The 14,723-nt window shown below is 41.6% G+C and overlaps 1 protein-coding gene across 1 annotated transcript in view; it reads left to right on the top strand.

Annotated features, from left to right (window-relative positions):
• Window positions 1-14,723, top strand: part of MTUS1 (microtubule associated scaffold protein 1) — a 104,059-nt gene that overhangs the window by 67,868 nt on the left and 21,468 nt on the right. The window contains exon 10 of the mRNA XM_083459775.1: window positions 4,323-4,543. Within this exon, the coding sequence (XP_083315901.1) occupies window positions 4,323-4,543 (221 nt within the window). The remainder of the gene's footprint in view (window positions 1-4,322; window positions 4,544-14,723) is intronic.

Genomic DNA, 14,723 nt, shown 5'->3' with positions numbered 1-14,723 from the left:
AACCACAGCCCCAGTCAGCATGCTTGGTGGTCAAGGATGATGGGAGTTGTGAGGCGTAATAAGATCTGGAGAGCAACCGTGCTGTGTAGGGTTAGTTCAGAGTGGGGGCTTTTCACAAGAGAACAGTGTGCTTGCCTGCTTCCTAACAAGAGGAAAACTTGGCATCTTTGAAGGACACCGGGAGACTGCAACACTAAATCCTGTAAGAGGCTGTGCATGCATTGCCATTTACTCTGGCTCCATTGTGCTCCCGCCACTGGTGTTTGAGGTTAACCATGACCCATAGCTATCATGTAGTTCCTTGAGAAATACTGCAGCATGGTGTCTCTTCCCTCAAATGAGCTTCCATCCAATTTGAAAATGCACTTTGCAGTTAAGCTGAGGCATGCACATTCAAGACAGCCATTTCACATGAACAGGCAACAGCTCCATGAGCAGGAGTTGGGCAGGGGTGGGGGCGGTTGCAGGCACAGGGAAACCAGGTAATGTGCATTGGTTGAAGACATCCCTACCTGCTTTCTTGTGTGTACAGCAACATGCAAATACAACTTGAAATGCGTGGGGGGGGGGGACAACCTCACTTTGTGTAAAGCCACGAATGTTAGACCTGCAGCGGTTCTCAGGATACCAGTCAGGTTTGTAGGCAGCTCTTGGGCCGCAAGAGGTATTCTGACTCCTGTTTTGTTTTAATGTGTTGTTACAAAGGTTGCATGCCACCCCCAATCTCTGCCAAGCAGTATCAAGATTCCAGGGGGTTCCAGTGCCGTGTTTCTGTTGGGAATCGAGACGTAGCAGAGGCTGTCATGTCTTTAAGAAATACGGTTTATTCCACACGTATTTACACTGGAAGCTTTCGGTGGAGGGAGTGCAGAGTTTACAGCATTCGCATCTCCAGAGGGGTTTGTTCCCCGCAGCAGTGCAGCCTTGGATGCCGGGACTTCTCCATGTCTCTGTCCCAGCCTGCCTTCAGCCAACCCACCAAGATGGTTCTGACCTCCAGCTCCCTGCCTCTCCTTCCCAGCAAACCCCTTGCCAAACAACTCCTCCCTGCTATTCCAAGGCCAGTTTTAAAAGGTGAAAATATTCCTGTGTGACACCATGTCCACGTTGCCCTGGCAAACCCCCATCTCTGTTACCTGTAGGGTCTTTTGTCTTGTAGATGGCTTAATGCAGTGGTGTCCAAACTTTTTCCAAAGAGAGCCAGATTTGATGAAGTGAAGAAGCGTGAGGGCCGACCAAAGGGCCAACCAAAGTTGTTAATCTTTTTTTAGGATTGAAGTGAAGTTCTTGAGCTTTTGTAAAATGATTTTACCCCAAAGTTGATGAGCTTTTTTTAGGATTGAAGTTGTTGTGGTGTTTTTAAGGATTTCACCCCAGGAAATAAACTGCCACAGGGTCCAGATTAAACCAACCAGCGGGCCGGATTAGGCCCCTGAAACGGACTTTGGACATGCCTGGCTTAATGGCATGGGCATCATCTCCCTCTGCCCCTCTGGCAGAAAAATAAGCTCAGCCTGTCAGCCCTGATTAAATCGCAACACCCAAAGAATCTAGAGAGGGAAATCTGGCACCCAGGGTTCTAGGGGGGATCCCTGTTCCCGCACTAACCCGTAACACTATAAAATAAATTTAGTGCTCTAATAGACGGGTTATGTTGTTTTCCTGTTACCTTTGTTTCATTCATACTCATGAACATACATAACTAATAAATTGTGGAAGAGGAAGAGGAAATGACTAGGTATCGTAAAGGTATTCTTACCAATTTAATTTTACAGTAAACCTAGTCCTAGGCAGAGTTTATATCAGTGGCCTTCTCAGTCTGTGCACTTAGCTAGCTAAGCTGTTTTTCCAGAAGGTCATTCCATAGTAAATGGGCTTAATTTATAAGGTTCCACATTGGTTGAGTGAATTTTTTGGGAGGGAGTCAGGGGCGTTCTGACACACAGGTACACAAAAGTTCTAGAATTAAAATTGAGTCATCTCTGGAACACAAAATAATGCAAACTTTTAACGAATTCAGCTCTTAACTAGCCGCTTGGTGATTTGTATCCATTTGTCACATTTAATAAGATACCAATTTATGAAGCTAGACTGAACAATGGTTGTTGTTTTTTCTGTGCATGTAAATTAGTTCAGTAGTAAAATGTTCCCAGATCAGTCCAAATGTAGTTTATACAGTTGAAATGAGTTGAAAACCCGAAATGATGTCCTCCTCTTAAGAATGAGCTGCTCAGATCTTACAAGTAGCTCAAAGGTACCCGCCATGAGCTACTTACCCACGAGAGATGTTCATTTGTAGTGATGGGCTTAGTGGGTATCAGCCAGGTTAATGCTGTCTAATCTTGAGCAATAAAGAACAGATTTGACTACTTTTAATCCAACAAAAGAAGGCAACATAATGGTCGGAAGAGCCCATTCCCTCACTTTGCATCTTGTTCGACCTGAAGATTTCCTCTTCCCCTTGTTTTTGAACCTAGATGGGTACCATGTGGAAACGGACTTCAGGGGCAGGGGAATGTTGTGGTGGGCTGATTATGGCTTGAAATCTGGGTGCTTCTTACTCTGAGCGTGTACTGTAACAGCACTTCACTAGGCCTAGGGTGTTCAAAGCCTCAAAACTCTTTCTATGTATTTCTTAAGATAGAAAGTATTGCTTATCACAACCATCACAATAGTCTGCTACTCACCCACCTTCCCTCCTTCCGGGTCCGGCCATCTCCTTTTTGTCACTAAGGATATTATCCCGCAAAGTCGCCCCATTAGCACAAGGACTTTTGCCGCGCAACAAGACTTCTCCTCCTCATGTGCCCCTCAAATCTGTTCCAGAGAGTTGAAGAACCTCTAGAGCAGATTCTTTTATTGGAGGAGAAGAGGAAGAGCGCATTGTGTAGGCAGAAGTCATTGTGCTAACAGGACGACTTTGGATACAACCCCCGTTTTAAAAGCTTCAAATTATCTATTCAAACAAACAGATTAAGGGAAGCCAGTGCATCAAGTAACTTTGGAAAGAAAGTTCTTGTTTTGATTGTTGTCATAGAGCATGGGTAGGCAAACTAAGGCCTGGGGGCTGGATCCAGCCCAATCGCCTACTAAATCCGGCCTGCAAACTGTCTGGGCATCATCGTGCTTTTACATGAGTAGAATGTGTCCTTTTATTTAAAATGCATCTCTGGGTTATTTGTGGGGCATAGGAATTCGTTCATTCCACGCACACACCCCAAAAATAGTCTGGCCCCCCACAAGGTCTGAGGGACAGTGGACCGGCCCCCTGCTGAAAAAGTTTGCTGACCCCTGTATAGAGCCTCTAGGGCTGTGGGTATGTAACGGTGGCAGGAGTATAAAAATTGAAGGAATATTCCCACAAATGTGAAACAGTTGTATATTTATTAGTACAGTATACATTATGCTAAAAAACACAGTATTTTTGTAAGGGCACCTGCCAGAAACATGAGAGAAGTTGCACTACTACATCTGGGGAATGTTGCTTGATAAAGCCATGTTGGAAATGAATCTTCGTCAAAACTGAGCAATACATGATTGCCAATTAATCAGCTGTGGTACTGAGAGCATCCAAATGTTTAATGTGGCTTGTTAGAATTGATTGTCAATGAGCAGAGCACAGTAGTGAAAATCCCAATAATGCTTAGCAATGCTGGAATTGTAGGAAGGGGCACAGTGTACATCCTGGTTTTATCTTCCCACTATCTTTTTATATATTTCTCATGTTTGAATGATAATCCTTTTAATGGACTTGAGAGGTCCCTTAACTTCAGGGTTTGTGTTTTTCATTATAAAGCTGAGAAACTCCGCAATTAAGAGGGAAAAGATTGCTAAACCTAGTTAGAAGTGTCTATGTTGGAAAGCAGAAATGGTAAAGCTGTAATTTGCAATGGAAATTTGTACATGGAAGTGCCTGTGGTGCAAATTTTATGTTAAATATGCCATTAAAACTGCTTTGAAAATGAAATTGAGCAAGCTGTTGCATTTGAGATTGCGGCATTGTGAGTATATGCTAGAAAGGCACTGCAATATTATGGTAAGCTTTTTAAAATAGAAATGTGTGGGAAAAGATGCTGCTAGATCAGGCTAATGGATAAGCTTCAGTATTTATTAAAAAATATAGCAATAGAACACTTGCTGACAACTTGGCAAACTGCATATAAGGAGTCTTCCTTGTTTTGAAGTACTTTGCTTCCCGCAGCTATCAAAGTAATGCCCAAAAGCACAAGTTTGACAAAGAATTACTTCATACGCTTAATTTGCTTGTACTCTTGACGTTTACGACGTTCAAAGTTGTTGCTTCTTGTTTCTGTGTTCTGCAGTTGACAGGGGCAAGCAGAAGATTCCCAAGAACTCATTCATACAAACCCGCAGTTCATCTATTGAAGTGCATTCGCCAGAAACAAAACAACACGAGCTGACACAATACAAAAAAAAGTGTGAGAACCAAAGTGGACTTATCCAGCGATTGAAGAAATGCTTGGGCATCAGTCATCAGAAATTTGAAGCATTGGCTATTGTGATCCAGCACTTGGAGTCTGAGGTAAAGTTAATTCAGAGTTTTGAATGCACATTTAATTATTTAATATTGCTTGCATTTTACATCTTTTCTACATTTGATTTGATTTGTGCTGAAAAAATATCTAAATATGAAGGAACTTGGATGTTTATAGGCTTTTATTGTTGCACACCACCCCAATTTCCAAGCGGGGTGATATTTCAGGGGTTCCAGGCACTTACTCAGGGTTTGTGTTTCCTTTGGAATGAGGGATATGTATATGCAACCTGAGCTTACGATGGAGGGGTTCTCAGCCTCAGTACCCCAAAACGGCCATGCTTTTCCCATAGCCACAGCCTTTGATTCCAACAGAAATGAGGCATCTCTCTCTGTCTCTCTAGCTTTCCAACCTGCTTCCAGCTCACATAACTAAAAACTCCCAACTCTGGCTTTTGTTTGTCAAGTTGAGAGAAGAGGGCCCAACCATTTGTTACCTGGCACAGAGCCACTTCCTTTGTTACCTTAATGGCCCATACTTAGAGGGCCATTACCAAGAAACTTGTCTGGCTGTTTCAACAATTTGAACCCTTACTTAGGTTTCAGCACTTGCTAGATCCAGGAATTTAAAGGGTTTCAAGCATACTGCCTACCTGCCACAAATAATAGTATTATAATAACACAATAATGCATTCAGGGAATATTTGAGTATTGATTCTCCACTCCTCCCTCCTCATAGGTGTACTCAAATTGGGATGCTCTACCATAAATAGATGCTGGTGTATTGCCTAGCCCTGGATAGTAGGGAAGAGGCTGTCTTCAGATGATGGGTGTTCATTCCTATGTTCCATCTCAGAATAAGAGAGAAGCAAAGAAAAGGCATCACTCCTGTTTCACACTGTGTGTATTGGGTGGTGTGTGAAATCACGATGAAGGATTAGCCGAATAGCCCCATATACAGATTAGCAGAAGTCAGGCAACTGGCCATTTACTGTAAGGGCTATTATCTGCTGAGAGTATGGAATATTTCAAAATACAAGGCAAACAGGGCAAACAAGTCTGCAATGTGTTAAATGTGTTAAATGCGTTGTTAAACAACAACGCATACTTTGAGATCTTTCATGGTATAGTATCAAATGATTAAACACATAACTGCGCACTGCAATTAAGTGGCATGCTGTGTATATAAGTTGTAATTTGAATGCCTTTGTTTTTAAAGCATAAATTAGCTCTGCACCGCTCTTACCAGTTAAATCTGCTCAGACGATACAGAATCTGACATCTAATTCTTGTAAATGTTAAGTACGCTGAGAGGAAATGGTCACAGATTGCAATGCTATTTGCAAGTTTCTTTTTCTCTGTATTGACAGCACTTCATCCAAATTTACCTTTTAGATGGTTTGTCTAACTAACCCTGAAAAGTTGGAAGTTGTTATGTCTGCAGTCCTAAGCCAGTAAAGTTGAAGCTTTTAATTCTAAACAAATATCCCAGCTTTCAGAATTTTGGAATGCTAAAGTTACCCATTCCTACTCTGATAAAAGAGAAATTGGATAGGGTTTTTTTTAAGTTCAGCATTAGAAGAAATAAGAATGGACGATGCAATGTTGTTTACTTTTCCAACTGATATATGCAAAGAAAAACCCATCTCTTAAAAAAAGCAATATAAAAGCAGTAAAGTCTTGTCTGAACTGGAAGAGCATACTAAGTGCACCAGCTATTTTGAAAGTTAATTATCCTTAATTATTCGCTTTATCTGGCTAGGCTAGACACTTAGTTGCGTGAAATAAAATTAACAAACATCTTAAAAGGCCAAAACTGCATAACTTTTTTAAAGGAAGCCAACCATTAACACATCTCAGCTAAACTAAATATGAAGTATTGTCCTTACAGCCTTCATTTCCCTTTGCCATGTTTCTCCCGCTTCTTCCTCTTTTCCTTCATCTTTACCCACTGCAGCATCCTTTACATTGGCGGTGTCCTGCTTCTCCTCTTCCTTTCAATCCTGTTCATCTACATATTCAGTGGTACCTCGGGTTACATATGCTTCAGGTTACAGACTCCGCTAACCCAGAAATAGTGCTTCAGGTTAAGAACTTTGCTTCAGCAGGAGGCCCCATTAGCTAAAGTGGTGCTTCAGGTTAAGAACAGTTTCAGGTTAAGAACAGACCTCCGGAACGAATTAAGTACTTAACCTGAGGTACCACTGTACAGTACATTTACAGATACATTCATTTCAAAATGCAACCAGCTGAAAGATGTATTTTTATATGGGTGAATGGGAGGATATAATTACAACATCTCCCTCTGCTCTAGATCACTTTTGGATCTCTATTATTATTATTATTATTATTATTATTATTATTATACCTCGGGTTACATGCATTTCAGGTTACATATGCTTCAGGTTACAGACTCCACTGACCCAGAAATAGTGCCTTGGGTTAAGAACTTTGCTTCAGGATGAGAACAGAAATTGTGTTCCAGCGGCGCAGTATCTACATATACAGTGGTACCTCGGGTTACATATGCTTCAGGTTACATATGCTTCAGGTTACAGACTCCGCTAACCCAGAAATAGTGCTTCAGGTTAAGAACTTTGCTTCAGGATGAGAACAGAAATTGTGCTCCAGCGGCGCAGCATCTACATATACAGTGGTACCTCGGGTTACATACGCTTCAGGTTACATGTGCTTCAGGTTACAGACTCCGCTAACCCAGAAATAGTGCTTCAGGTTAAGAACTTTGCTTCAGCAGGAGGCCCCATTAGCTAAAGTGGTGCTTCAGGTTAAGAACAGTTTCAGGTTAAGAACAGACCTCCAGAACAAATGAAGTACTTAATCCGAGGTACCACTATATTATTATTATTTCACACATACATGAATACCGACCAACACACACATGGCAAAACAGGCACAGGAAGCTTTGGGCAGCATCCTCATTCATACCTATAGTCATTCCAATCCTTCCCACGTCTGGAATGCATGGCTGTCATTGCCCATTGCTCCGGGCCTTTCAAGCATGGATGTTTTCCAATGTTGTTTTTCCAGTCCCGGTGATTGAAATCCACATTTTAGTGATAGATCCATGTAGCTCCAGGAATAGCAATGTTCTCAAGGCTAGCTCTCTGAGCCTCGGTTCTGAAATGAAAATTGCCTTGTCTCTCAGAGTTGTCCTTAGGGTGTGACTACGACAGACTTGTAAACTACTTGGCAGAATAGATCAGCAGCATTGTCTAGGCTGGGCAGTGACCTTTCCGTGAGTTTAATTTAAAGATCATTCCTCTCATGGAATCTCCCATGCAAAGGTGTGAATGCCATCTTATAGTCATGGGAAGGTCTTCAAGAATGCAGAACCATTTTCATCTTGTATTTTGCAAAGTTAATAGGATTTTTATTTTATTTTTAATGTGCTTTGTCAGGAGAACCCACTAAATTTCATTGTGAGGCTAGATTCAGAAATGTTGTTTACAAAGGTGAAAATGAGTAGTACTCACCTATGATAAAATGATGAACCGTTTTCCTTGTTCTGGGCACTTTGTTGTTTGTTCACTGGCAACCTGGGTTTTAATAGAATTTCTCACCAGTTATATTTCTCTTAAATGCATACCTTATGGATTGCTTCAAGCAGTATTTTAGCAGCATATGCAGTTGGCAAGTTAAAAAAATAAGATATGTAGCACTACAGTTCTGAACGCATTAAATGCTTGGCTAGATGCCAGTGACCTCTCAGTGAACTGTCGATCCTCATGTAGCACAGTTACTTCTAAGCATTAATTTATTACACTTGTCACTAGTCTCTGAATGGTTAACATGCATCAGTTTGGCTGGTTGACTTTTTCAGGCAAAAGTTGATGGAATTTGACAGTATCTGATCTGTCACTTTGCATTTTAAATCCTTCAGATTTTGGAATGTATGGGAGATAGGACAGGCAATTCCAATGAGCAACACTCATACCAAATTTGAAAAGCCTGCCTATTCATAGAGTTAATTCATAGGGTTGTAGCTGTGTTCCCTTCCCAGTTTGTTTTTCAGATATTTGTTCATTGAAAGCATCAACAGATGGGGTGCAGAAGGGGCAAATAGATGGCAAATTGTAAGAAACCAAAGAAATGGTCTTGTTTGTGCCCAGGTCTTGCTTAATAGATCCTCCTTACCAGAAGCAAGAGTTCATACACACACACACACACACACACACACACACACACCCTCTTTACACCCTGTTTACACTGGTCTGATCTTCCAAATATTTCACTTTACTGATGAGTTTTATATTATGCCCTTACATAGTCAAAGTAATCCATAATTCTCTTACACACACAAAATCCCAGCCCCTTTGTTTTGTGAAATTCCTCTCTTGTGCAGCATAGATGAGTAGCTTTGCTCTAGCAGACTGTAGCATTGAATGTAGCCTAAAACATTATTCTTGTTTCATACCTGTTTTTTTACATCTAAATGCAAGTTTATGTAGAATTATATGCATCTAATTGATGACAATCATCTGATCAACTACTTTGTTTTTTTATTATTTGGATGATAGCCTTGCGGCTTAGACAAGAGGAAATCTTTTGCACTTATTATTGACTCATTTCATACATCCAAGGACACTATGTCACGTAATTTATGCTAAGTGACCAGAAGTTTTTCAGAAGCAGGAGCTGGTAGCTCTGTTTAGCTTGATTGACCCTTATTTCCATTTCCATTAAATCCCAAAGAACATGGACATAGCCCTATTTCTTTTTGGCGTGGTTTCAGCTTTTCCTGAGCTAGGGTGATGCAGCCTTCCTTGAATAGAGGATTTTGAAGGGCAGCAAAGATCAACTATTGCTACCACTATGGGAGGTGCATTTTGGATTTTCAACCCCTGAAGCAAGTGCTACACTATCACTTCAGCCTACAGGGGGTCTGAATGTTCCTTCAGACAGACAGAAAACCCTTCATAGCAAACCAAAGAACCCTGACATAATAAGGAGAAACAAGAACCCTGCTCCCAGCCACCCACTTCTCTACATGTGTGTGTGTGGGGGGGGATTTGTCTATTTTGTATAGTCATGTGAGTCACTATATTCAGTAGTCAAGAAACAGGTATAACTTCTCATCTGTTCTTTGTTTGAACTTGGCTTTAATGTGATGTCATCATTTAAATTGTCGATGAAACACAGACTTCAAACTGGTTCAGTTTTTTCCGTGGGAATATTTGCATTTGAAGTCTGTCAGGAGTGGGAGATAATATCAGTGAGTATCAAGATGGAAAACTTTCAGGAATAATTTTCTTAAGAATAATAATTGCTTGAAGTGTTTCGTTCAAAGGTGTGTTGTGCATTTTTATGCTGACATGCACACTGGTTTTGAAATGGAACAATTGCTGGACCTTCTACTTGAAAAAGCAATGAGGTCACAATACTATATTAGTGATGCCTCTGTTGTTGTGGCAACTATTGATGTCATCACCTTTGTCTTTAATCCTTTAACCTTATACTGAGAGAAAGATTGAGGTGGGCTCATTGTTTCCTAAACATGGGCTTTTAATTAAAACATGGCTGGAAAAACGTTCAAACATAAATGCAACTTCCTTGAAATAGCGTTTTAAGAATGTATAACAACTTTACCCCCAGAGAACATGGGTTTGTCTGTTCTCCTGAAAATACACTCGTCAGATCTGTAAAATACAACATTAATTGTCCATGAATTTATTGGGCCATTCAGAGTTCTTCTTGCCTATTACATTAATACTTTTTGCACAACTCATGGGTTGCAAACTGGTAAAATTCTTTAAGGCCTACGTTGGATTAGATCGATCTGTGCCTCTGAACTTAATATCCGGCCACAAGAAAGAGGTGGTAAGTTTGTTGCAATAACTGCATTTTGGTTTAAATACAAATCTTTTAAATAGTAATTCTAAACCTGGCAACTTTTACAAGGCAAATATTATTCCTCCACATGTTCGTACCTAGGTTTTGTTACCATGGAAAATAACAAACAACAATCTTTGACTTTCATGCATGGAAAGATCCCCCCCCCACCCTGCAAACCCCACAAAGATCATTGGTTAATACCAGGGGTATTTTGCTCTTTTGGAGACACACAGGGCTATAACCTCCCTCCACAGTGAGATGGGGAAAACTTTTTAAATGCCTCTCCATCACTGGAGTCAAAATCTGTATCTTCTTGCATCATGTCTTGCTCTCCTATAATGCAGGTGTAAACCACTTTGAGGTTTCTTGAAATGTAAAGCGGTGTACAAGGTAAATTTATAAATAAATGCTGTCTTGCAACTCAAGAATAATGGCTCCTGGCCACTTATCTGTGGAACCATAAGAGGTCAATAATGCTAGAATGTCTTCAGTTCTATCCAGAGGACTTCCTGCTTGCTAGTTTCACATGGTTTACTTCTTCTTGACAGGATTTGGGGAGAGCTAGCTGTCAGGCTCCGGGGATTCGGCTCCCCCAACTTTGGCTATAGATAAGCAGGACAAAGCAAAAAGAGTTCCTTACCATTTAAAGAGTCAATAATAAAAATAAAAATAAACAAAATTTTATTTGTACCCCTCCCTCCCCGGCCAGAACCAGGCTCAGAGCGGCTAACATCATATAAATAATACAATGTGCATAAAAACAAGCAATTAATCAATTAAAATGTATTCCAAAATTAATTCAAATAAATTAAAGTTAAAACTGGACAAATGACAATCCTCAGGTTAAAATTGAAAGCGGTTAATACTTGCCAGGACCAATTGTTTCCACTGATATTTTAAGGACCTGTGAGCAGGCTCCTTTGTGCTTGTTCTTATACAAAGAGAAAAGGAGTCAGACTGAACCCTGACCAAAGGCCTGGCGGAACAGCTCCGTCTTGCAGGCCCTGCGGAAGGATGTCAAATCTTGCAGGGCCCTGGTTTCTTGTGAGTGTGTTCCACCAGGCCGGGGTCACGGCTGAAAAGGCTCTGGCTCTGGTCGAGGCCAGTCTAATGATCACAGCAAAAGAACAGAGCATCCATTCTCAGAATAAAGGTGTTCCCAATTAAGGATTCCACACACACCCCCGTCACTTCCGTCTTGCAACCTGATCTCGCAACCACTATGCTTTTTGTGTAGCCACCTTATCTGCTCTACGTGACCTTGGACTGATATGCTGAATACTTTCCAGCGAGAGTCTGTTAACTCTCTCTCTCTCCCAGTTCTTCTTCTCCTAGCTGTTCACCACCCAGTTCTTCCCAACGTTTGTCTTCTGAACTATGTCCCTCTGTGAACCACTGTTCCAAATCTATACTGTCCCACTGCTCCTGGGCAGCTTCAGGATCCTGCTCAGGAGCAGGTCGAGGGGGAGGCTCCTACCATTCCTCATCAGAGCAGTACTCCTCAGCCTGGTCTGACATCAGCTATTTCTTGTCCATGATTACACAGGGAACTCCAAAGAGCTAGGCTGCTTGCAGGAGATGAGGGGGTCTTGTGTTCCCAAGGATGTGGGAGGACTGAGAAAGAGAAGACACGTGGGATTTGGGATTAGAGGCATAGAGGGTGTGGAATGCATATAAGTGGAAAGTTGAATAGTACTATGATATTTTTACAAAACATCCTATTACAGTGGAAGCTCAGGTTGCAGATGTAATCCGTGATGGAGGCACATCAGCAACTCGCAGCGTTCATAACCTGCAGCGCCGCGTCTGCGCACGTGCGTGATGCGATTTGGCACTTCTGCGCATGTGCAAAGCGCAATTGGTGAAACCCGGAAGTAACCCTTTCTGGTACTTCCAGGTTTCCTGCAGTCCGTAACCTGAAAACGCGTAACCTGAAGTGTCTGTAATTTGAGGTACCACAGTATAAGTACATTTCAAACGCAGTAACCTTTTGTAGTTGTTGCACAGACATACAGCTATTTCATGGCAGGGATCTGAAGCAGCAGCAGCAATGAACTAGGTCTGAACCATAATGAGATGTTGTATTTTCAGAACACCCTTTTACAAAATGCAAAAACAGTGGCATGGGAAAAAGGGTTGGGAGACGAGGCAACCCATCAGATGGCTTTCTTGCACAGGGTATAGTTCATTTTGGATGCCAATGATGGTCTTTCCTAGTGTATTACTCTGACAGCGGTGCTTATTTGGCTGTAATTCCCTGTGCAAGGGAGCGATGGTCTGGTTGCTGTAGAAACAGGAACCATTTCCCCCTCTTCAGTAGCTCCCCAGTTGGGGTAACACAAACAGAGTTGAAACAAATCCACAAAATAGAGGAAAGTAGATTTTGTCTACTGATTTTTGGTACCATCAATTGTGGCTTTTACAGCTAAAATAGTACCTCACAAGATCTGTGCAGGACTTGGGTAAACTGCTGGTCATTCTCTCCCCCCAACTATGACAGCCAAGGAAATAGTAATGTCTTCCCATGATTAGCAGTGTGCATGACCTATTTTATTGATTGGAAATGTTTGCACATCTTTCAGTTTTCTGGAACTTGCTGATGCTGCATTCTTGATAATTAACTCTTGACTTCACAGATGAGCAGGCCCTCTGCTTTCATCCTATGGTCACACCGTTACTGTCAAATGAGTAGTTTTAAAAAGTGGGAGAACGAAATAAAGTAAAAATGCACTGTGGGGGAATGTGATCTAGTTGGGGGATCCCTGGAGAATATTATGAAACCTACTTCTATGTTTTAAATCCAGATTTAAATTTCCTCTTCTGTATTATCCTTTGGAATTTTGGCGAATCACTAATGTTTAGCCACAGTTCTGCCAAATGCAAACTTGGGATCTGCAGAATTTTGAAGCCAGATCTGAATTATTATAGAATGCTGAAATTAATGGAGCATTGAATAATGGAAATTTGAAATAGAATTCCCTTCGCTCCCTAAATAGGCTTCAGTTTGAATTTAGTGCAATAACCTTTGATGCGCTTCGTGAAAAAGAAATAAGCCACAGCAGCAACTGAACAATTTATGCATTCAGCTTGTTTCCAGTAGCAATACTGTTTGCTCATTTTTCATCAGTCCATGTTTTGCACACTAATATAAATGTGTGCAAAGCTTGAGGTGGCTTTAGGACTACCTTTGTTTTTGTTTGGTTTTCCAAATAATTCTCACCCCCTTTTAAAAACAACTTGTAATATAGTCGTACCTTGGTTCTCAAACAGAATGCATTCTGGGAGTCCGTTCGACTCCCAAAACTGTTTGAAAACCAAGGTGCGGCTTTTGATTGGCTGCAGGAACGTCCTGCAGCCAATCGGAAGCCGCGCTGGACGTTCGGCTTCCGAAAATTGTTCAAAAACCGGAACACTCACTTCTGGGTTTCGATTGTTCAGGAGCAGATTGGTTCGGGAGCCAAGGCATTTGAGATCCAAGGTACGACTGTAGAGCGTGTGTGTGTGTGTGTGTGTGTGTGTGTGTGTGTGTGTGTGTCAGTGTCAGCTCTCAAAGAGAATTGTTTGCCTGTGTGGACTGGAGGACATTCAATTGACAGGATGACTCCTTCCACTGGACTGGATGGGCACGGGCTCCCCAAGCCTTTCACAACCTCCTTCAACCATCCTGCCCTTCAGATCAGCCCTGCCTTTGGTCAGTGTAGGATGATGTTTTTTTTCTCTGGGAAGAAATAATTATTTAGTGCTTTTTTCCATTTTGTCAGCTTTCAGAGAATTTGGGGGCGGGGTGGAGGGAGGTGGGCTTAGCAAAATTGCTTGCATGAGTTTAGGCTAATCTTTGGGTCCTAGTCTTTAGCATCACTTGAAGCTTCCACAAGTCTTTCTGTGGGCCATGCCCCCTTTTTAGCCCAGTAAAAGTTTGTGTTGTGTGTGTGTCTGTCCTGATTGTGGCCGCTTACCTGGACATCTTCCCTTTGCTGCTAATCTATTTTATTAAAGTATTTTAGCCAGATTTGTTTTCTGTAGCTCATACTGGCAAAAATACCGTATTTTTCGCTCTATAACACGCACCCGACCATAACACACACGTAGTTTTTAGAGGAGGAAAATCCGTAGGCATGCCACCCGTAGGCATTTCCTCCATAACACGCACAAACATTTCCCCTTACTTTCTAGGACGAAAAAAGTGAGTGTTATGGTGCAAAAAATACGGTAATTGGTTCCGTGCAAGAGAACCATCTTAAATTTTGTATATCCAAGTTATTGACCTTCTAGATACTGGGCTGTTCATGTGATTCGCTTAACAGTAATGCTTTCTTTCCACCTAATGGGTGGATCCATAGAGTTATTGCCCTCAGATTTCTAAGAACAATGTCCT

Source organism: Podarcis liolepis (genome assembly GCF_965112155.1).
Source record: "Podarcis liolepis genome assembly, chromosome: 9".
Classification (NCBI taxonomy): Eukaryota; Metazoa; Chordata; class Lepidosauria; order Squamata; family Lacertidae; genus Podarcis; species Podarcis liolepis.
The sequence above is the reverse complement of the archived record's forward strand: the minus strand, read 5'-3'. Positions and strand labels throughout refer to the sequence as shown.